At 44.2% G+C, this 25,000-nt stretch overlaps 2 protein-coding genes across 2 annotated transcripts in view; both read right to left on the bottom strand.

The window, feature by feature from the left end:
• The window catches only part of cds1 (CDP-diacylglycerol synthase (phosphatidate cytidylyltransferase) 1), a 22,978-nt gene extending 9,126 nt beyond the window's left edge, over positions 1-13,852 (bottom strand). Inside the window, exons 1-5 of the mRNA XM_048243098.1 lie at positions 13,475-13,852; positions 4,038-4,186; positions 1,727-1,823; positions 1,118-1,215; positions 260-399 (exon numbers count right to left, since the gene is read on the bottom strand). Of these exons, the coding sequence (XP_048099055.1) occupies positions 260-399; positions 1,118-1,215; positions 1,727-1,823; positions 4,038-4,186; positions 13,475-13,540 (550 nt within the window). The 5' untranslated portion in view covers positions 13,541-13,852. The remainder of the gene's footprint in view (positions 1-259; positions 400-1,117; positions 1,216-1,726; positions 1,824-4,037; positions 4,187-13,474) is intronic.
• Positions 13,853-14,580: 728 nt separating this feature from the next.
• wdfy3 (WD repeat and FYVE domain containing 3) overlaps positions 14,581-25,000 on the bottom strand; it is a 96,927-nt gene continuing 86,507 nt past the window's right edge. The window contains 4 exon segments of the mRNA XM_048243446.1: positions 14,581-17,503; positions 19,100-19,297; positions 20,146-20,257; positions 24,473-24,907. Coding sequence (XP_048099403.1) covers positions 17,383-17,503; positions 19,100-19,297; positions 20,146-20,257; positions 24,473-24,907 — 866 coding nt within the window. The 3' untranslated portion in view covers positions 14,581-17,382.

The following is a 25,000-nucleotide window of genomic DNA, read 5'->3' as shown; positions in this document are numbered from 1 at the left end:
TATTAGCCTGCTCTTGTTTGCATTGCATTTGGGCGAGTGGGTGTGTTAACCCTAGTGTTAGTCACTATAGTTGGAAATGCAAGACCCAGTTCTTCTGTGGTTGCTCATTAACTTGATGTTGATGGGGGTGCAACACTAATGGCCAAAGGTGTGTGTGTGTGTGTGTGTGTGTGTGTGTGTGTGTGTGTGTGTGTGTGTGTGTGTGTGTGTATGTGTGAATGTGTGTCCGTGTGTATATGTGTGTGTGTGTGTGACTCACCTGCCAGGTACAGTGCAAAGGAGATGAAGCGGTGATAGCGCACCAGGAACTGCAGAGGCTCCTCTCTCTGCACTAGTGCCCCAAAGTAATCAGCCACTGTCTCCCCATAGAAGAAGTAGTTCACACAGATCAAGAAATACCTGCAGGACAGAGAGAGGAGGGAGAGAGAGAAAGACACAAGAGAGCACAGGAAGAGAGGGGAGAAGAGTGGGATAGGAGAAAACAGAAAGATAGAGAGACAGAGAGAGGGAGAGAGAAAATGGTATAAGGGTTTCACTTTCAAGGAAAGACTTTTCAAGGACTTTTCAAGATTATGAACATGCTGGTAGCTGTGTTTTGGTCCAAAAGCCTCTATGAATCCAATGTAAACATGTTATGTGTTATGTATGTGATAAAGGTTAACCTAAAGTATCTGAACTTCAAAGTAGAAGTTAACCTAAAGATCTGAACTTCAAAGTAGAGAAACAGTGTCTTTTCCCAGCAGCACTGCTAGGAGTAGCACAGGCCTTCTATAGACCCTTTCAATTTGTTCCTAGAGCGTTTCCAGTTGAAACCAACGCAGATACTTTGAAATGAAAATGAATCAGACTTTAGCGTAATGCTCTCTAAAATGTCGACTTTAAAACTTTTTTTTGTCAGAGGAAATGCAGTTCAAAAGGGGGCTATAAGCTCTACCTCTGTGGCTTGCACTGCACTTTCCTCTCAGGTCCAACACATCACGCACTTTGCTCAAAACAGCCTACTGCTGTGGTGGTTTATCTGTGTGCATAGGTGACCAGGGAGATAGACAAGGGAGAGAGAGAGAGAGAGAGAGAGAGAGAGAGAAGATAGGATTTGTGTCGGTGATATTGTACACACCAGCTCAGTGTTCTGAACCAGGGGAGTTCGTAGGAATGGTAAACTCTGTAGCCAATGTGGATGATTTCCTGGAAGCACTTGATTTGCACGCTCATGACCTACAGGATACAAAGAGTTTTAGAACTGTTAGAAACAACCCACAAAACATGCTTTTCATTCATTGCTCTTTCACATGAAAATTATGTCTACTCAAAAGATGACTATTCAAAAGATGTTTCCTCATGGCATATGCAAGGTATGAATTGACCAGTCCTTCGGCAATATAGTCCCTACACTCGATGATCTCGCTATGTTGCTGGCTAGAATAACTCTGAAGTTAAGAGGGTCACTGGGTCCTGTGTAGGAAGTATCACTGATTTGTTTTTGGCTCTGATACCGAAGCATCGCATGGCCAGTGAATTCCCCAGGAACGTCTCTTCCTCTCCCTCCCTCTCCCCCTCTCCCCCTCTCCCTCTACGAACATGAGCCAAGGGAGAGAGCTTGTTAAAAATAGCCTGCTCAGGTTGCTATGTGAGAGCTCGAGGAAAAAAAAACAGAGGTAGTTTGAATACAAGTTAAGCTGAGCAGAGGGGGGAGACAACAACAGAGAAAGCCTGTGTGTGCACTTACCACCACTATAAGCATAATGGGCCCCAGGTAAATGATGAGGAAAAAGCCTGAGATCATTGTTAATGATAAAATCCCTCGTATCCACCAGTTCTTCCATCTGTTGAGAAACACACACACACACACACACACACACACACACACACACACACACACACACACACATACACACACACAAAGTTAAAAGACTGTTACACAGGATTAACTGTAAGATGACAATTTTTTTGTAATTTAGGAGAGTTTTTAAGACTCAAAAAAGAGGTACTAGCTCCCAAACTAATTGTGTGATACAATGGGACTTTTGTCATAACTATGAGAGGCTATGTGAAAAATCACAACCTCACGGGTAGGGGTTGAGATGACACCAGAAGGGATTTCAAAAGCACACACACAAACCGATTTTCCATATTTCTCTCCCTCTCTTTCTCTCACAAACCACAAACACACACACACACACGCAAAATGCAAACAGCGGGTGGTAATTTGTCAATGGGAGGTGCAGAGTCATGGCAAAAACCTCCACAACAGCGCGTGTCCTTTCAGCACAGGCCAGCTCCATGGGCCCCACAGTCGCAGCAAATCCCAACCATAAAGCAGCAAAGCCCATGCGGATTAGAGCCGCCATGGCGGAGATCCCCTCTAATCCCACCCCCATGCCATCCACACCAGCACCCTATTGGTCAAGCTCCTGCTCATCTGCATAGCTAATAACCACACACAGCATCGTTGTCTAGAAAATCTACCGAGAGAGAGAGAGAGTAGTTCACTGTTTGTAGCTTACGCCATAAAGATGCTTTTGCCAGTTGGTAAATAACCATAAATAGGCTCCATGACTGGACACTAATAATGAGTAACGGGCCATTCATGGAGTTAATGGCAAGGTGATCAGGCTGTAATAAGAGCCTGTGGCCTCTCTCTGGCGTGGGGACTGGAGCTGTTAATAGATACTCTCTGAATGGGGGGCCAGATGGCTGGTGTTTCTTAAGGAGAACCCTGTTTGAGTATAAATACCACTGGGAACTACTGGCACGCTCCTCCTTGTCAGTGAGGTATTTGCCAACACACTAGCTGGAATGAAGGAAGTGTGAGGTGCATTGTGATACACACAAACATAAACAATACACACACACACACACACACACACTGGCTCCTCTTCGTCAGTGAGGTAGTCGCCAAACTACTATCTGGGATGAAGGCAGTGTGAGGTGCATTGTGAGGGACGGTTCTTGATACGGCATATTACCATTTATGCAAAAGTTATCTACGGCACATGCTCTGCTGCGACGACACACAGTCAGTCAATGTTCCATCTGCGTGTATTTTACATGTCTATATACAAAACCACATCAGCGCAGGTGTAGTCACTGTCACACAACTAAACACCGTCACAACAACTAAATGCTCTGTGCCTTTTGTTCATGGTGGAGTTGTTTCTGATCCTAGTTTATCCTACTACAAAGCTACAGTATCATCTCTCCATAAGGACCTTTTTTTCCCTTCCTGGGAATATGAGAAATAAACACTCAACACACACCATAACTCTGGCATGCAAGTACAGTGAGTACACATGACGGTATACTGTAGAATACACCAAACATCGAATAGTTGGCCACATAGATAGAACATAGGTAGTAGACAGAGATGGTATAGATAGAACATAGGTATAGAGATGGTATAAATAGAACATACTGTAGGTAGTAGATAGAGATGGTATAGATAGAACATAGGTAGTAGACAGAGATGGTATAGATAGAACATAGGTATAGAGAAGGCATAGACAGGACATAGGTAGTAGGGTAGTAGATAGAGATGGTATAGATAGAACATAGGTAAAGAAGAAATGGTATAGATATAGAGATGGTATAGATAGAACATAGGTATAGAAAAGGTATAGACAGGACATAGGTAGTAGGGTAGTAGATAGAGATGGTATAGATAGAACATAGGTATAGAAATGGTATAAGATAGAACATAGGTATAGAAAATGGTATAGATATAGAGATGGTATAGATAGAACATAGGTATAGAAATGGTATAGATATAGAAATGATATAGATAGAACAGTAGATAGAGATGGTATAGGTAGAACATAGGTATATAAATGGTATAGATATAGTGATGGTATAGATAGAACAGTAGATAGAGATGGTATAGACAGAACAGAGGTAGTAGAGAGAGATGGTATATATAGAACATAGGTATAGAGATGGTATAGACAGAACATGCGTATAGAGATGGTATAGATAGAACATAGGTATAGAGAGAGATGGTAAAGATCCAGCGTTGGTAAATGTGATGCTGTTGGGTGTCCTACCTGGACGACAGGCCCCCTAGGGCCTTGTTGAGACACTGTGGAGTGTTGTCTACGGAGGGGGGCACGTCTGGAGTGTCAGCCTTGGAGTCGCCCTCCCCGTCCCCTTCTCCCTCTGCACCCAAACCCAGTCTGTCTTCTCCATCTGTCTCCTGCAGCACACACACACACACACACACAAATATGAATACTCATGTAGGAGCACAACACACACTCACACACATACGCATAAATAGGCATGCTCATTGCACACATATGAGCACAAACACACACACAAACAATACACACAAACACACACACAAACAATACACACACACACACACACACATATATGTATACACACATATGAGCACAATCACACATACACACACACACTGAAATGCACACAAGCACACACACACACACACAAACATGGAAGAGACACACTATTCCATGTTTAAAACATGTCTCAAGGACATTAATTATTGCCACACATAAGAACGAGCCGCCTGAGTCTTCTGACAGCTTGACCTCAGCCAGAGACAAAAACATGTTTAGGCTGTCAGTCTGTGTGTGTGTGTGTGTGTGTGTGTGTCTGTGTGTGCGTGTGTGGTTGGGAAGGACTGCGTGTAAGTCTAGAACCCGTCGAGCCGAATGAAATCAGGCGCATTGCTCAAGAGCCTCAGCACAGCGTTGAAAGATGACCCTGAATTTATGTCATTCTCCTACTTCAGCACTGCAATGACCCTTATGTGCGAAGACCACACTTAGTCTCTAGTGAACAGGTCACTTACGCTTACAAAGATGGACATTATACAACGGAAATGAAGGACCAAAGGGATGGATGGGAGTTCAGTGCTGTGTCAACTGTTAAAGCAACAGTACACAGAAAATTACTTTTTCAAAGATGTTTTCGATGACAACTGGCATGTGAAGTCTGGCATGTGATCTTGAGTTCATAAATTCATTTTGATGGTATTTTGTAATGGGACATTCAGCTGTCCTTCCCATAAGCCATCTAGGCTGTTCTGTGGTCTGTGTTAGACCAACCATTTTAAAAAGCTTTCTTTCATATATTGTACTTTGTATAAATGTATGTGACAAATAAATATATTGAATCTTGAATCATGACGTCACTGATAATAGTCAAAAGATATTAGCATGCTAGGAAGGTTTTCTCAATGCAATGCAATGCAGCTATTGCAGTAGCTGAGTAAATATGTAATGTAAGAGCCTGCAAGCTCTATGGTTCTTTTTTGCCTGCTATGACGTGCTGTTTGTAGAAACATCAGCACTGATTTTACAGCCAAATGCAGAGGTAGACAACATCCACTGCACACACACAGGCATACACACACAGTGTGTGTGTGTGTGTGTGTGTGTGTGTGTGTGTGTGTGTGTGTGTGTGTGTGTGTGTGTGTCTCTCTCACTCTCTATCTTTCTCTCTCACACACACACACTCACACATAATGAGCTTATTATAGGGCACTTTAAAGCAAACTGCATGTAAATACCAGATGAAAAAAAAAAAAAAAAAATCAATGTCATCGAAAGTTCGCTACCACGGTATATAGTAGGGCAAAGTTCAAAGCTACTGACAAGAGGGAGGGAACAACAACACAGACCAGGAAGTGAAGAAGAGGGGAGAAGAGAAGAGAGCGAGATGATATGAGGGGATGGGAAACGAGAGAAGAGGAATAAAGAGATCAGACTAGAATAGAATAGAATAGAATAGAATAGAATGTAGAATAGTATAGAATAGAATAGAGAATAGTATAGAATAGAATGTAGAATAGTATAGAATAGAATAGAATAAAATAGAATAGAATAGAATAGAATAGAATGTAGGATAGAATAGAATAGAATAAAATAGAATAAAATAGAATAGAATAAAATAGAATAAAATAGAATAGAATATAATAAAATAAAATAGAATAGAACACCTTGGTGAAGTGGTGCGTGGAGGAGGAGAGGGGAGCAGGACTGAAGGAGTGAGTGGAGGAGGAGAGGGGAGCAGGACTGAAGGAGTGAGTGGAGGAGGAGAGCCGTTATTTTCCTTCTCTGTCCTGCTCCTTCACGCCTCTGAGCAGATGATGCATCAGCAGAAAGAGAATGCTGCCATAAAGCTGAGATGACACGGTGGAGGGGGCCCCAGTTTACAGCCCATCAGTTCCCTGAATGAAGGCATTGAAAGAATTATATTCTGGCCTGGCCCTGGGCCATCCCACACACTTCCTCAACAGGTCTGATGAAACCACCATGAGAAACTGGGGGGTTCTTTACTGCTGATGATGTCTTATGCTTTAATTAATCGGCTAATCTGAGCAAATCCACCAGAGAGACCCTGCCAGGAAAGCAGTGATGTCACACACGTACACACACACACACACACACACACACACAGAAAGAGAGACAGGCAAACACTGGGATGCAGGGGATGGTCAACAATAACACGCCATGTTGAGCGTGGCCCAACCTTTGTAATAGAAAAGCTGCCATGCACTTCTAGATGGCCGATGACCAAAACAAGCAAACAGACAAACAAACACACACTCTCCTAGACCTAGTAGATCAGCAATACGTCTTTTTCTATTTAATTGTAGAAAACTTTTTTCAGTTCCTTGACATGTATGTAATTCGATGAGACAACTCAGGCTGTTACTGAGCCCCCTGCATGAAAGCCCACTAAGTGGGCACTAAGTGTCCAGCATGTTGCCACCAAGTGCTTGGTGTTTCCGATCTCCTTTTACGTGACAGCAGCACTAACCACTCGGCTATCTCCTCTCAGCGGCTCTGGAGTAGTAGAGTCTGTCGACACTGGTGGTCAGGGTGCCGTTCACCACATGCACTATTGTGCAAAGACTGATCTGATGTGAGAACAAAACTGACTTGTCATTTCTCTGTAGTTATCATGCTTGTAACACATAACAACTGTGATTTCAGGAAATGCTTGGCCCTGGCTGACTGTATTAGTAGAGAAAGAGCCAGAAGGCCCTGCTCACCTTGGTGGGGGATTGCAGCGGCCATCTACCCCCCACCCCCACCACACATACACACTAACACACACATACACTATCAACACTCACACACACATACACATACACACCAAAAACGTTCGTCTGGACTTCTGTTTGCGGTTGAAAAAGCTCCGCCGGTCACCAGCGCCGGTCATCCGGCACACTCCTGCCCTTTCATGGGCTTCTTGTTCTCCCCCAAAACCCCAAAGCCCTGGCTAAATAAGGCAGGCACGCAGCAGTCCAGAGACGAGGCCCAGAAACCGGCCAAAAAAAGACAAAAAGACTCCAAGCAGACGAGGGAAAAACGTGTAAAAAAGGTCAGGGCTTAGGGTCTGAAGCTTTAATTAGCTCTGATGGGGAGGTAATTGGGAGCGAGGCAGGAGGCAGGCTTCAAGGCGGGTGTAAGGGACAGTGTGTGTGTGTGTGTGTGTGTGTGTGTGTGTGTGTGTCTTGTCCCTATGCGGGGTTCAGCTCGAGCCCAATGGTAAGAGTAGCCTGCCTTTAAGTTTTTAATGAAGGGGATAGTTAGGATGGCAACAGCCCTGTCCTCCTGATGGAAATGTACCGCTGACCCTAGCTTGAGTGTGTGAGAGAGAGAGAGAGAGAGAAAGATGTGTGTGTGTGTGTGTGCGTGTAGGTTCATATGTGCACCCACACCAATGAGGGAGATGTAAACACACCCAGTAGCGCGCACACGCACACGGACACACACACACACACACACACACACACACACACACACACACAACACACACACACACACCCATCTTGTTTGTCAGTGTCTAGTCATCAAACTCATCATCATAGGGATTTGGTGAATCATGGTAATTTAAGAATGCAGCAATGTCTCTGGGTGATGACACTGGACAACAGCAGATGCATTCCCTCTTCTCCCTTGCCTAATCCCTACACAAACAAGCACACAGACACACAGACACACAAACACACACAAGCACACACACACACATACACACGCAACATCACACACACTAAAAATGAGCAAAAACAGGGCCAGCGATGACTCATATTTTCCAAGGCAGAGGGTATGTCATCTTCTGACAGGCTGTGTTGCAGAATGTGTCATGAACTACAGTACCCTTAGCTCATAGTCAACAACACAGACTTACACCGTAGCACCCATTACCCACACTGACGACAACCACACGCTCAGTCCCACCTTGCAGTCAGGGTATGTTTTTAGTGGCTTGGCTATATGTGGATATAGTGGATTAATTTCACATCAAGCCTGGGAAATCAAAAGAGTGACATTTGTTTAACAATTTGAAGACAAAATGTTGAAAGATCATCAATATTTGGCTGGTCTATATTGTTCTCTCATTCTCTCTCTCTCTCTCTCTCTCTCTCTCTCTCTCTGCCCTGTTGCAGGTGTAATAGATTCCCCCTCTGGAGCTGTGTGTGTGTTTGTGTGTGTGTGTGTGTGTGTGTGTGTGTGTGTGTGTGTGTGTGTGTGTGTGTGTGTGTGTGTGTGTGTGTGTAAGGTGAGAAATGTGCCGGGGTGTCTCCCCCAGTCATCACTTCTACAGGAAGCAGTTTGCTCTTACTGTTGCCACTTTCACAACACACCACCACACACAACGCCAATGACCTTGGTTACAAAAACGAAAAAAAGAACATAGAAATCTGTTTGGGATGAGACAGATTCAGGGCTTGTCCCTCTGAGCTTGGTGCTGGTTTGAGTGCCTACGCCCACACTGTGTAGGCTGCTTTTAGGACTGTGCAGCAATGCTCTCAGGTGCTCTTGCGGGTGAGAGATGAACCTGACTGAAGCCAGGCTGGATGGAAAGGTCAAGCCTGCTGTGACCCCCAAGGTCGACTGTGCTGAGCTGAAAGGTCACGGCTCTGCAGGTCGATGAAGGACAATGGGACAGCGAGCACAAGAACTGGGCTTTTAGCCTGCTAAACACATAGAATGCACAGAAGCACACACAAATGCCTCCTTGGTTAACTACAGGGCAGTAGCTAGGGATGCATGTTATTATCGATAGGACTTCGGTATCGGCAGATAATAGCTTAAAATTTGTATTATTGACATTTCTGCAGATATTCCTTGCAGATAAATAGGATGACTATTAAAAAGGATGACTGTTGAAAAAGTCATGTCAAGTGTTATTTTTTGTACATCTACATTTAGGATACAAACATCTACATGTAAGATAGAATGAATGACAATTTAAGTATGCCTACATCTGCAACAAGTAGGCAAAATAAGAAGAAATGCTTCTCTCTGAAAAGTATAGATTTACAATCAACAGGGTAGTAGCGCTGCTGCTGTTCTCTCTCTCTCCCTCTCTCTCTCCCACACACACACACACACACACACACACACACTGAACACGACACATCCACTAAACACAACACACAATGGGAGATTCCTTCCGGCTCAGAGAGCAGAGAGGCGATGCCCTCTGGGGTCTCAGCTGGCAGTCCACCATCAGAGCAGCTGGCAGGCCTGATTACGGGTGCGCCGCGCCGGGCAGGCCTGGGCTACTGGTGCCGCCGCTTGCCCACTAGATCAACCTGTAAAAGCATGTAAAAGCACCTATGTGTCTGTGGTAACTTAGGCTCAGGCCTAAGTGTGTGTGTGTGTGTGTGTGTGTGTGTGTGTGTACAGTGTAGTGTAGTGTAGGGGGTTGGGAGTGGATAAGCAGGCAGCCTGGCTGGGTGATCAGATGCTCCATAAATGAGACTAGGCTAATCTCCTCCCTGAGGAGAGAACCTGTCCTGCCCCTCCCTGAGCTGGCTTTGCGTTCACACACACACACACACACACACACACACACACACACACACACACACACACACACACACACACACACACACACACACACACACACACACACACACACACACTCCCATAGTGGTATGCGTACACGTACATGGATGTTTACGTGGACTGTACACACTCTGAACTGACTGAACACACAAGTTAAGGCAGTTCATGTGCCTACAAATATCCTACGCACACACAAACACAACCCATTCACAAGCACGCCCAACACATTCTTAAAAAAGAAGTCAATGCCCTGATCACTTCAGTCTACTCATGATGCTTTATTCTAATTTACAACCACGTGCTGCAGTACCGGCACAATGCCCCATAAATCAGCTCTGCTGTTCTACTGGTTTATGGCGCTGCAATGACCTGGTCAGTAATGTGGCAGGACCGGACGGAAGCTGGTCCTGACGGCGGTCACAGCCTCTCTTTAATGGTAGTGTCACGGGGAGGCGGCCAGGGCCGAAGAGGCTGATTAGCGTGGTGGTTCACAAATCGCTCACTCGGTTAAATGGAACTTCATGCCTTCCCCAGTGGAAAGCTAGCTCAGGCACACGCCGAATGGCTCAGGTTAAAAAATACACACACCAGTATGTGTGCGCGGGCACAAACAAACAAACAAACACACACACACACACACACACACACACACACACACAACACACACACACACAAACACACAGGTAAATGAGTTATGCAGTAGGCTATTCACACGTCGTTATCACCATAGGTTTTGCCTGATTAATGTGGCAAAATGGAGCCATTAATAATAGAGCAGAGAAGAAGAGCAGGTAATAAAGGAGACCTGGATGCTGCTGAGATCGCAGTTACCTTTGGATTTAATTATTATGAAGTAATAACACTGCTTATTTGGACCAATAATAACATATCATTTCCCATTCAAAGAATTTTTACATGCCTTTTCTATATCCATGTGTGCTGTTCAGCATTTTTTGTAACTCCTTCCTGTTTGTGGTTAGCATGCATGATCCCCATTTTTAACTGGTAGTTTTACTGTTCTTCTGTTATATTTCAATGCATCCAGTCTCTGCATGACTAAGGACAAGACGCAGGCGCTTCAGACACAGCACTGAAACCTGTTTCTTTACAAACAAGCTCTTGTCTCTTATGCCTTCATCCCCTGGCCACCCTTTCAATACTATGACCCAGGGGACCTTGATGAGCTACACCAGGGGAGACAAAGGTGAGACGTGCTTCAGGTGTTCATGGATGGACGGTGTGAATGAGGTAGCAAGGAGGGGAAGGGAATAAAACCCAGTTTTCTCTCTCTCACACGCTCACACTCACAACACACACACACACACACACACACACACACACACACTTCCAACTGTCTTTCATTCACTTCAATGACTCAATTTCCTGAATACAAATAAGTGTAGACAGTAACCTTGTGTTGAGGTGAATGCCTGTGCCATCACCCATAACCTGCACTGGGTACCTTCAAATGAAACCCTTTTCATTAACAAAGACAGCAAATACCATGAACAGGAGACAGCAGTGCAACCTGTGAGGTGCTTGAGGTGCTGAGGGTAAAACAGAGGAAAACCTGTGCTACAACTGCTAATCTCAGTTTTATTATTATACTTTGCACAGTATGGACTGTGGTCCTACACACACCAAACATCCCTCTGGGTAAAGGCTCACACTTATTATCCATGGCAGCCTCCTCTGGCTTCATCCATGAGTAAACTAATTTGCGGTGATTCTGGGAAAAAAGGCAGCATATTATATTTTCATGAGGTCCCCGTGGACATAAGCCCACTTTCTCTCTCCCACCCTCTCCCTCTCTCTAACTTTGCTTTTCGTGATGGCTGCACAGCACACACAAAGTCATTTAGAAAGTCACAAGCCTTCAGACCCTGCAGTCACATTGCCCGGGTCCCCTATGGCCTCCTGCTATTTGGGAACTCTTGTCACAAGTGGTAACCTAGGCCTACTTAATTAAAATGTTGATTAAGCATGAAAGGGGTTTGTTTGTGTACAGCAGAAGGCTGCAGATGTGGGCCGATGCCTCCCCGGCTCTCTCTCTCCCTCTCCTCCTCTCGTTCTATAAAGAGGTCCACTTCTCATCTGAAGAGGCCTCCAGTATAGCTACTGCTGCTGTTTGGTCAGATTAAACACAACGAGGCAGCAGCAAATGATTCTTAACAATGGCTGATGCACTGAGGCATTCTGTTGGAATAATGCACATGAATAAACATGCTCAGTGGTCTACAAGAAGGAAATTAAACCACAAAATAACTATCAGCCCTATGGTCTACCCTCGGCAGGAGCTGTAATGTAATTTAAAATAGATGCCTGGCTGCCAATGCTGGTCAGTAGCAAGACCACTACTGCTAAAGCCAAATACGAGTCTCTAAATCCTAGCTTCTTATTAAAATGGAATTTCAACCTAAATGTGGTCTGCTCAGCACCTATTGAAAGCTTTGGTTATCAAAACCTTATGGGGTCAAACTTTGATTATCAAAACCTATGTTGTCAAAGTCAGCTGTGTAGCACTGACAAGTTCAGAAATCTGTACAGTAGGATCTTACAGTACTCTTTGTACTGTAGCACTCTAGTAAGTAATCTTCAGAAAAAGTTAAAATAACTACATTAAATGCAAACATCATGCTGCATGGATTTGTGACAAATTAGGGCCTATAACAATGAAAGACGTTTCAGTGGGCTTGTGGGTGTTTTGAGGCAGTGTTAAACAAGGAATTCTCGGTATGCTATGCTGTGAGGTTTGTCATCCACATCTTGACACGAATTTAACGTAACCCTAAAATAAACACATGCTATAAAAATGAATCGGACTAGACAGCCCATTGTCCACACTGAATGAGTGCTCTGCATGGGTTTGTTTATTTACGTCTTCAGGAGCAATCATACATTCTGATCATTGATTCTGAAAATCAAATACTTTCAGTCCATCCTTAACAAACTAGTGAATGCTATGCCATTCAATTAGTGCCATAGTTTACACAAAAACGAACTAGTCATCATCCAACTAAACGCTACTGTAGGTGTCAGATGACCTGCATAGCTAATTATTAGTCTGGGCTAGGTTGAAAGTAGGTATGCCGTTCGGTTGTTATTTTGCAAGGAAGGCAACCTTCCACCTGCGGCAGCACGTCATCAGGAAGATGAACAGGCAAGACAAGTTCTGTCCGCGTCATGGTCCAAAAGCTTCAGTATCACGATTAAAAAATATGAATGACTGTTGGTTGAAATGGGCGACAGGCGGATGGTTCCACTGACCTGACACTGGCTAACCAACGTTAGCGTAATGCACAGCTTATGCTAGCTTTGCTATGGCCAGGACGAGTATTGACATAAATAGCTCATCACTGCTGAACTAAGTTACTGTGAGTGCACAAGGACATTTCACAATTATGCGAAATAGAACCGACGGCACTGTATATTCTAACCACCTTTTGTTCACTCCAGAAAAAATGACAACTCTGAGCAACTGTTAACATTTCGTGACACAATAACTTAGTAGCTACTGTGGTACAACAGTTAGCCTAGCCTCGCGAATACGAGAACTGGATGGAGCGTCCTTTACTGTGCGCTACGTCTGTTCAGATCAGTCGCCTATCAAGCCAAGATTCGGTCCAGAATTAGAATTGCGGTATTCGTACCTTGTCACTGATGTTTTCTGTGCTGTCAGGGTCTCCGCCTCCTCCCCTCTTTCGCAGCTCCGTCATTTCTTCACTGTTTCACTCACAATACATGGAAAACTCCAAAGCAACACAAGCTGGTTTTGAAATAAATGTCAGTCGTCGTAATCCGCCCAAATTTAACTTGTGACTAATCTAAATGAGCAGTCAGACCGCCTGCCAATTGAAAACGCCTAATTAACGCGTTAAGATAGCCCTCCAGTCATCCGCCAAGATAATGCGTGCATTTGTTTATACCCGCAGTTCTTGGGTTGTCTAGTTGGTGCTGCGGTGGGCAAGCAGCCTATCCTTCTCTCTCCTTCGTTCTGACTCAACCGAGAGCAGCAGGCAGCGAAACACGGCTCCGCTCTGCGGTGACAGGCGCCACAGCGACACTCCCGCGGAGGGAGGAGGGAGGGAGGGAGGCACAATAATGGGAGGGAGGCATGGTAAGGGACGGAGAATTGTTGATAAGGATTTATTGGTTTCAGCATTATCACCATTGCACTACAGTTACAATGGGCTACTACGGACTAGGTCTATCCTGCATATGGGCCTGCCTGTCGACGTTGTTTTATTTACACGTGATAGATTCGAATATTTAATGCCTCTTAGTCTTAGAGACACTAAACTATCTAAAATAAACACTTTGTCTACCACATTGTTCAAGTCGCACCCCCTTACAGCATTAAAGAGTTTGAACCACACATTTGGAAAGCAAACAAACCAAAAGCTACTGAAAAAAATATCGGTAGGCGGCGAACATAATTGATTTTTATCATGATGTAATTCCAGAGTTGAATCAAAAACTAATTTATTTTCCTACATACCAACACTGACCAGCAAGAGGAGCAGTCTCATGGTTTTCATTAGGTACACATCAGTAATATCATTTCTGTTCCTATATTAGCAGTTAGTCGTGTATCCCATGATAGGCTAGGCCTACTGTCAGTAATTTCCTGTACAACAATTTCCTCTTCCTTTCACTACTTATTAACAATAGTTTGCGCCTGATGGTGATTATAATAGTGTGTGTGTGTGTGTGTGTGTTTGATTAAGAGTTTTTACAAGAAAACAAAAGGCAAAGCTTTCGGTGGAAAACAGCAAGGATTTAATCAAAAATTAAATAAAAAAAAAGAAAATAAAAAATGAGTACCAGATCTATTGCATTATCAGTAACATGTTTTAGGGGTTATTTCTAAGAATTTTCTTGCAGCTGTACTTGAACACAAATATACAATGAACATTCATCTACCACAGATTGCACACTAGACACCGTAGTAATGCAGTCTAACACGAGACCACCGAAAATGAAAAAAGAACCCCCTATGTGGATTTGATCCGGTCTTGTAAGTCCCCAAGCGGAGTACAAAAGTCTGCTGAGAGACAAGGCTCTTCCATCTCGGTTCTTTATGCAGTTGCACATACACATCTCTCTCTGGGTGCAGAACTACTTAGATAATGCCAGTAATATGAGCCACAGGAAAACAAAAGGAGAAAACTAAAAACATGAAATCATAATTCGTAATGCCAAACATGTACAATGCACTGACACATAAAGTCAGCTGTGTTAGACATGCAACAAGTAACCAAACTTGCTGAAATTACAAGAATTCATAATTCAGAATAACAATTTAAAAAAAGAGAAAAAGTATAATTGCATAAATACTCTGTACAGTTTGTCTCTCACTGGAAAGAAACGCACCCTTTAAAATGATAGCCCGCTAACATAAAAAAAAGAAATGCATTCAATAAAATATGATTTCCTTGACATTTTTGTACACGTGAAGGTGCAAAAACAGTTCAGATTGATATAGCCACCTGGCTTTGAAGCTGCTTGCAAACAGCAAGCCTTAACAGCTCGATGTTATTTATGATTGCACTCTAGATACAGTACATTAATGTGTAAGGATATCGTCATTACCTATTTGAATAATAACGATCATAGCAATGATGATAATAACAATGAGTGCATATCATATGGCAGATCTTAGGGTGAACGTTTTCTGTGTATTGACAGTGAACCTACTGCACTTGTGTAACAGCTCATTAAAGTGATGTGTGTGTCAGACGTGTCAAGAGGGACATAAAGAAAAAGGAAAAAAAAGAAAGAAAGAATCTTTCTAGTTATTAAAGCAGCACTTCTGTTTGGTATTGCCCACAGTACCACCAACAAAGGACACTCTATTGAGGGAGGGAGGAGAATTTGACATATCGACAGGCAGGCAACAGGAAAAAATAGATTTAATTGACAACGTTATGTCTCGTATGTAACCATGACGAGACACTAAAGTGAAATGCGTGAGATCCCTTTTCTAATGCCATGACATATCAGTCAAGTTACATGCTACAAGTGTGACTTCTAAGCAAGGAAATTTCCCATCATGCAATATTTTCAGAAATAATTCCACATAATCTATTGCTTACATGACTGGACAGCAGTATCTACACTGGGGTTCAATGACTTGTTGTTGCACTGGACTTGGTCTCTGACAAGGACCCACTAGTCCCTGGCATCACTGAACAGAAAGGGAAATGGGGGAAGAAAGTATAACACTGAGCAATGTTGACTGTGATTAAAAAAATCCAGTTCTAAATTAATTAGAGGAGAAATTAACAAAAACAATCTTCCATGTAAAAATCCCTTGTTAGCCTAGAAGCAAAGCTCTGACCTATTCTACCCAGTTGTCTGGTGAAATATAATGAAACATTCAGAGGACCCAAGAAAAAACAAACAAACAAAATCACATCTCATACTCTACATACACATGATCAACGATCCTTTTCCCTCTTTGTGTATTGTTACAGACACATGATATTCATCTCACTGCACAGTGTCACACATGTAGCGTCTTGACAATATCAGGTATGCTATGATATACAACATACAAACAATGATTCTTAAAAAATACATACATACAGAACATACATACATACATATATTATTCAGTCACTGTTGATTAATGGCTTGGGAACTAAAAGTGGCGCACAAGGACAACAAAATGTGGTTCTGAAAAACATGGTTCTACAAATAGACCTTTCAAATACATGACACGGAGTGATGAACCAGCAGTTTGGCAAATGAAGTTCGGAAACTTGTGACTGCGATTTCCATTGGAATGGCAACTGTGTGATACTGTGGGCAACACATCGAAATAAACAAAAAACTTTGTAAACAAAAGAAGTAAGTATTTGCATAACTAGACACGCTAGTAATGTCAACCCACAAACATTTATAACATTCATCGTCCCCAATATTATCCCCACTGGGACCTCTGTGACTAGTGACACTGGCTAAAACACAATCTTTTTTTGTTTTGTGTTTTTTTTTTTTTGTATTTGTTTTAACACCAGGAGTGGCTTGTTATAATGCAATGTTACAGGCAATGACTGTGTTTTTATTTCCTTTCAATAATTCATTTTTTTCTCAGTTTTTCCTGTTCTAGTTAAAAAGGCCATTGTAATTATTTACACTATTAACAGGTGTTTCTCACTTTGCGAGGCATACCGCACAGGACATCTAAAATCTAAAACGTGACCACATGGAAAAACAAGGATTCTTAAAGGACATCTCGTTGACCGCAACAGAATCAGATAATAATACAAAAAAAAAAAAAGCCCACAAAGCCCAATCACTGCCTTTCTTAAACTTCCTCATATACATGACACGCTGAATGTCACTAATCCCCTCTTGTTCTACATTGGTACTGTCCACATGGTCTCACACACACACACACACACAGATAAGGGGGGGGCAGGCCAGAGCGTGCTGGCTGGCAGGTCCTGGACGAGGGGATAGTTGGCCATGAGTGACGGGTGATGGGGCGTGACAAGAGAAAGGATGAGGAAGAGGCGGGGAGACGTGGAAGAGGAGGCAGCCGAGGGGACGTCTAGTTCTTGCAGCCGTCCTCGGAGTTGCGCTCGTGTTGCAGGTTGTAGTAACAGTTCTGGCACACACGCACCGGGGACGAGATCTTCAGCCGCTTGATCTCTGACTGGAAGCGGCTGCACCTAGGGAGGGGAGGGAGGAAGAGACAGCAGGCATGAGGCCCTGGACTGCAGCTGACACATCGCCTCACCTACTCAACTTCTGCTTCAATGCTCAAGCATTAGCACACTTCAATGTCGAGATTACTTCAACATTGACTTGGGAGCATTAGGACATAAATCTTTTGTAAAAAAAAAAAAAAATAAGTGCCACCGGTCTTTGTGTAATACATTTGGGAACAGCAATTTGATATACACACCACTGGTCAGATTGTGCATCCTTTGCCTGTGTTAATTCCCAAAGCAGAAGTGTTTACTAGTATTATTGACCTTTCATCTGCTTTATACTTGCGTTTAACTGACTTATGTCCAGCTCACATAACGTGTAAAAAAACCCTGCCCATCGAGTAATGCATTTTGCTTACACTGCTGCATTGGATAGTTTCATTGCCCAAATACAGCAAGTGCAATTCGGACAGATGTATACTAGACACCACTGATTGCTGGCTTTGCTGCACAATATCTGGGGGTGGAGGAGAGAGAGAGCACTCATCATCTCTAGACAGCAGCCTTGTCTGGGCTGGATCAGGGCCAGACGAGGGCCGGAGCAAGCTGCAATTTATGGGGGGGTCACTACAGTTCCTACTGCTAGTCCAGCACTACTGCCTTTGCTGGCCTACTGCTTTTCTTGCATCAGCAGCACTCCAGGTCTAGACAATCACATTTCCTCAACTACAGCCCAAGCACTACATCACCACCTCTCCTGTGGGCAATTCCAACTCCAGACTAAAGCTGCACTTTATCCTACTGCTTTACTATAGCACCTCCACATGGACTGAATTCAGACAATAGATGCTTATACATGTATGCTTGCACACTAAACACAATAAGCAGCACAGGACATTACCTCTGTTTTACTACTAGAAACAGTACATATTTACCTCTGTGTTCCCGTACTAGAGAGTACAAGCCACATACTAACACACCAGAACGCTACTTTTTCTACCCTTGCTACAAGAGCTGACTGTTATACCTGAACCGCGGGTTATGGTATGCACTAGACTAGACTAATAGGCCCTGTTTCATACGACTTCCCCTTGGCTGTCCACCTGGGGGTGGAATACTAGCCTTCCAGGCCTCAGGCGGAGTTTGTTGGAGAGCAGGTGAAACAGTCCTGCTAGACTACTCATCACAAAGCCAGTCCTACATTTCCCAGGAGTCAAGCAGACCTGATGCTTTTCCAAGGGATGAGGAACTTTTGGCTCCATGGCACGGATCCTGGGTTGTGTAAGCATCTTCAGTGATGGATGAATAGAAAATGATGAGAATGCCTTTAATTATTAAAAAAAACAACAGAATCTAGTCTCTATAGCCGTGTACTTGGGGCATGATGAGGGCACCAGAAATGAGGACTACACCATTAATATGTCCTAGAGCATCACATGCCGGGGCAACATGTGTATGTGTTTCTTTTTGTATAATGGTACATATAGCTGAAGGATTTGAATCATGATTAATTCATAACACCTACTTTGCTCTACTTGCTTACCCTCATTCAAAGTACATACCGGTAGTATAAATGTTAGTCTTCCACATAATTGATTAATGCATGTTTCTTACTTCTGGCAGAAGAGCTGTCCGCAGTTTCTGCAGTGGTGGCGTCTCTCGGTGAGGGAGAAGCGGACGGTGCAGCCGGAGCAGCTGTCCACCTGCTCGTCCTTCACCCAGTGGTCGGCGGCCGAGCGGCCTGGCTGCTCGCTCACCGACCAGCTGAAGACGCGCCCGCGCCCGTCACCCACCAGGATCTTGCTGTGGTCCCTGAGCAGCGCGAGGAGGAGGAGGAAGAAAGAGAGGAGGAAGATGAGAGCGCACATAATCACATATGTACACACACGAGGCCTATGTCTTCACATACACATACACACACACAGAGGCATTAGCATGTGAGCACCCATGTGTATACCTCATCTAGAGTTCACATGCATCCCCAGGACAAAGAAGACGATCCCACATACACACACACACACGCACACAGACACACACACTCTCTCCAGGAACTTGCTGTAGATGACAGCTCACACAAATGCCCTTACACCCCCACCCACTCACATAACTGCTGGACAACATGCAACCTCTCTCTCTCTCTCTCACACACGCATGCATGCACGCAACGCACGTACACACACACACACACACACACACACACAGAGACAGAGGGGCAGATGGAGCTGTTAGTCATCAGGTGAGTGTGGTCCTGGTCCTGTCGTGAGCAGATGCTGCTGCAGAGCTCGTGGCGTGGCAGTGGCAGCCTCCTCCAGCCAGCGTGACAATTTAATAAATACACACCAGAGTGATGGATGCCCTTGGAGCAAAATCACATTTACACGCGGTCCCCGAGGACATTTGGTTTATGCCGTCACTCTGTTTATCACACACACACACACACACACACACACACACTCTCACTCACTCACAGTCTCTCTGAGTGACATTCTCAAACAAGAATAAGTCTGTCCTCACCCGTGCCATACTCATCACCCATACTTAACTAGATACCAAAAGCACATTTAACACAGAGAGAGACACTGGGATTCTATTCTTCTTAACATCTCCATATCTCTCTGGTCTCACACACACACACAGCCACAGACACACACACCACCTACTTTGAGATGGCGAGCGCAGTGATCTCCGCCGGGTGGGCATTGTCCTTGCGGTCGAAGGCGGTGTGCATAGTGAGCTTGCTCCGGAACACCAGCTGTCGCTCCCATCTGTAGCCTGTCGTCAGAGGACACACAGAGAAAGAGCGCAGCGGCTACCGGTCAGATACCAAACAAGCGCTGGCACGCGCACACACAAGCAGCTCCCACCCATTGCACTCTCAGCACCACCACAACACTCAACCCATGAGCACAACGGCACACACACACACATAGTAATATAGTCGTACAGAAGAGCTCAAACTCAATACCTCCGCATTCATTCACTCTCAGGTCGATTATTTACCTGTTTATTCATTCAGTTACACTTTACTTGACAGTATCGACATAAGACGCAACTGGCTGGCGCAACTGGCTGGGGCACCTGCACTGTACTGTACGCCGGCGACCCGGGTTCGATTCCGCCCCGTGGTCATTTCCGGATCCCACCCCGACTCTCTCCCACTCACTTCCTGTCATTCTCTACTGTCCTGTCACATTAAAGGCATAAAAAGCCCAAAAATATACTTAAAAAAAAGTGACATGACACTGTCATGAACATGTCATGAACAGGTCATAAACAAGTCATAAACGTTTATGACATAACGCTTCTGTTATTAAGTGACATTCGGTTTTTGTCATAACAAGTTAGAGTTAGGATTAGGGTTAGGGTTCATGTGTCATGACAGTGTCATGTGTTCATGACAGTGTCATGTCACTCTTGTGTCCATACTGTCAAGTAAAGTGTTACCGTTTATTTTATATATATTGTCTACCTGTGGATGCTTTTCATCACATGAATATAACAATATAACAAAAACAAAATGAGTCTTGTGAACTCCAGTGGGACTCCATATGATGAAATACCGATGGACTGTTGAAATGGCAGACATGAGGTCCTGTAAAATCTCTGATTGAAGATGCTGGAGACAGACCGTTAGCTCAGTGGGGTGTCCCAACCCATCACTAGCACCACTTGGGTTTCTGCCAAGTCTCATAATAATGCAAGGACGGTCGCTTTTTGGACTTCTCCGGGCTTTGATCAACAGTTCAATAAGAGCCTGTCAGCACATCTGCCGAGAAGCGAACGCTGTCAACTACGCTGTGGGAAATTTGAATTGCCCGGGGAGCCATTACATTGCCATGCATATGCATGGGCCCAGTGAACTGCCAGTCACTCTATACAAAAGCATAATGAATCAATAAATGGAAAAGTCGCCCTGTTCCCTTCTGGATGAGCAGACTCACCCGGACAGGTATTTAGCATTTTCAGGAACATTAGTTTCAAATCCATTTGTGGTTTATTCAAGCATAATTTTGCTGCCATTGTCAAACAATACAAAAACTCAACTACAAAGCATACCTGTCAACATTTAGCTTTCCAAAAACGGGAGATTTTTTTTCGGGTGGGGGTGGGGGTCAGTGTTTATACCGGATCTGTGTTTGCATATTTAATACGTTTCATTTAACACGTGTTTCAACACCGAATTTTCGGTCGTTGCTTTTACCTTACGCATTATGTATCCACCAGCTGCCTGCCTGCAGCCTACTTCCAAAACTCCAAAGCTGCTTGCTGTCAGATTTGGTTCCGAGGGAACAAGTTCAGTGTATCAACAACACTCAATAACAGTTTATGTGATATGTTAATCAATTAAATTCCCAACAATTTCACAACAGCTAGTTCTGGAGTAGGCCATTCATCTAGCCCGCTTGCTTACGACGAGACTCAGGCTGCGCAGTTGGCACCCGCTTCCTTATTTGGGTTTTGGGTTGCCAGGTTTTAGCCTATGACAAAACGGTTGAAATTGAAACTAAGTGATCGTGTATGTGTAGGGTGTATTTCATACACAATCTGGCAACCTGAACGCATAAATTATTTTAAAATGAAGTTTGATGGCCATGCAAATTACGGGAGTTTTCCGGGAGAAATAACAAAACGGGAGGGTGCTGGGAGATGACCTTGAAATACGGGAGAACCCGGGAAAAACGGGAGTGTTGACAGGTACGCTACAAAGTCTGCAGGAGATTTCAAAAAGGGTTACAAACTTACTGCTATGTATTAACCAGAGGTGGAAAGTAACTAAATACATTTACTCGTTACTGTATTGAGTAGTTTTTCTGTGTATTTTGTATTTTTTAAGTAGTTTATAAAATCGGTATTTTAAATTTTACTTGATTACTTTTTGAGTGAAGTATTATACTTCGCTACATCAAAAATCCCATCCATTACTTGAGTAAAAAAAAAAGTTAAGACTAACGAAAACAGAAAGGGAGAGAAAAAAAAATTGCGCCCTAAACCACTTGCCTAGTGATAATGATCAGCATGTAGCCTACAACACGACATGAATCAAGCTGACGCCATGCAGTCTTTCTGAAAGTGATGGAGATGGAGCTGGATCACGAGATGCATCAGATTAGCCTAACCTGTGAAAGTGTATTTTCCGCTATTCCAATGGGTTGTCTCAGTTCGTTTTAGCACCAATGATTGCGGAGATATTCAAGCAAACACCATGGGATTTCGTGTTTTGACGTTTGTGCTCACCTTTCTTTGGAAAGAAGTTCATTAGCAGTTGTTTCCCCTCATTTTGATGTCTCTCTTTTTCCTGTTTTGGCCTTTGTTTTTAGTAACCTGACTTGGCTTTCTTGGAGAAAGACATTAACCTGACCCTAGCCAGATGAATTTCGCTCCGCCTAGCTCCACTCATCCATCTGGAACCGATCCATTGAAGTGTTGCTTCAGAAGGCTGGGCCTAATCAAAAAATGCTTGCATATGATTGAATAAGCCACTTGTCCGTCATCTATTGACGTGCTACTTCAACCACTCACATCGAAGCCAACCCGCGGACGCTAATAACAGTCTCACAGTCGCTTCTACGCTATGTCACATCTATGAAACTCCCGCCCTGCGTCCTGATTGGCTGAACCATAAAGTCGGTTGCAGAAATCACTCTCAATGGAAGAGGTCCCAGATGGATGTGAGTGAAGCTACAAGCTAGTAATACCTGAGTTATTACTAATGCCTGATGAAAATGTTGTGCCCCCTGTATTCCACTTTTCAAGGGCCCTCTCCTCCATTGCCCTATACTTCCCACCCCCCCCCCCAGTTCGACGCCCTTTAGTCTGCTGAACCTTCTGCTTGTTTCCAAATATAAAAAAAAACTCTCTGCAACTCAACATTGGCCTGCCTGCCTCAGCTGCCTGTGAGGGGCTTTTCAGTTGTGCTGGATTACTGTTCACTGCAAAGCGACCCAAGGATGAGTGCAACTAACTTTGAAAATCAACTACTGCTCAAACTTAAAGGAGAACTCCGGTGATTTTTCACATAGATCTCCATTTCTCAACATCCTTATCAGGCAAGTACCTCCACTCGACGGCCATATTGCAACATTCTTTTGGGCACTTATCGTGCATCTATTTCGCAGAAATGCGGTAGCGTAAGGCTTCACGCGACACCAATCTTGCTCCAGCAGCGAGATCACAACAGATGATTGGCACAATGTCTTCACAGCACACCACATGATTGGCTCAATGTATTTTACAACACACCACATGATTGGCTCAATGTATTCACGTCAACGTTTTGCCGCGGAAGGGTTGTGATATGTGTAGACAACACATATACATTACAAACTAACCCCATGCATTACTATGGAGGATTTTTTGAGTGCTGTATCTCCTCATTAGAAAGTCTCTGGTAAAACTGGTTGTTCTGGTACCCACTCACCCCCCCCCCCCCCCCCCAAAAAAAAAAAAAAAAAAACCCAACTAACTAAGTAACTTTTACTTAAAGTACATTTTGAATGAACTACTTTTTACTTTTACTTGAGTACATTTTCAGATCGGTATTTTAACTTGTACTTGAGTAATATTTCATCAAGGTATTGGTACTTTATCCAATACAATACAGTACAATATTTTCATACTTTTTTTCACCTCTGGTATTAACTGATGCACAACAAGGTGCTAACACGACAGCAGTGATGAGCTAAATTGCTACGTGGTAATACCCACACAGTATTACTAAGCATTGTAGCATTCTCAAATTTTAAAGAGAGTCAACTACAGATCTAATGTGGATATCGCTCTCAAAGACCCGTCAATTTTCTTATTCAAAAAGCCAAAACAAAATTTAATTTGTGCTAAATTTGTTGCCAAAACAACATTTAATTTATGGCCAAACAACATTTAATGTGTGGTAACTGGTAACACCTACTTCCCCTAACACGGTCATGTGTGTTTGTGTTTAGGTGTGCTATGTAGGTTGGGATGTGTGGTGGCCAGTGTGAGTGGTACCTGGCCTGAGCTTGTTGTAGGGCCGGGCCTCCATGGTGCTGGGCTGCAGGGGCTGTGGCACGGCGCTCTGACCGGGGTGGTGGTGGGGGTGGGGATGGGGGTTGGGGTGTGGGGGGTGTGGGGGCTGCCCTGGCCTGCCTTGCCCCTGCCCCTGGCCCTCGGAGTAGTTGACGAAGACAAAGCCGTCCTTCTCGTCGATGCTGAGCGTGTCGGACCAGCGGCGCGAGTCCTCCGAGCTGCTGTCCATTGACCAGGAGGCCGTGGCCCGGGGTGCGGGCCGTTGGGGCCGGGTGTTGGGGGCAGGGGCGGGAGCGGCGTGGTTGTTGTGGGCGGGACTGGGCTTGGGCTCGCCGTTGCTGCCGGCAGCGCTGATGCTCTGTTCCTCGCCCTCGGACTCGCTGCTCTCCTCCACCTGGGTCTCACGGCCCTCTGTGGCTACGCACACACACACACACACACACACGCACACAGTAAAACAGAGGACACAGTTAAGGTGCGGTTACACAGCAGACGCAGATGCCTACACAG

This window comes from Alosa alosa, chromosome 5 (genome assembly GCF_017589495.1).
Source record: "Alosa alosa isolate M-15738 ecotype Scorff River chromosome 5, AALO_Geno_1.1, whole genome shotgun sequence".
Lineage (NCBI taxonomy): Eukaryota > Metazoa > Chordata > Actinopteri > Clupeiformes > Clupeidae > Alosa > Alosa alosa.
The sequence above is the reverse complement of the archived record's forward strand: the minus strand, read 5'-3'. Positions and strand labels throughout refer to the sequence as shown.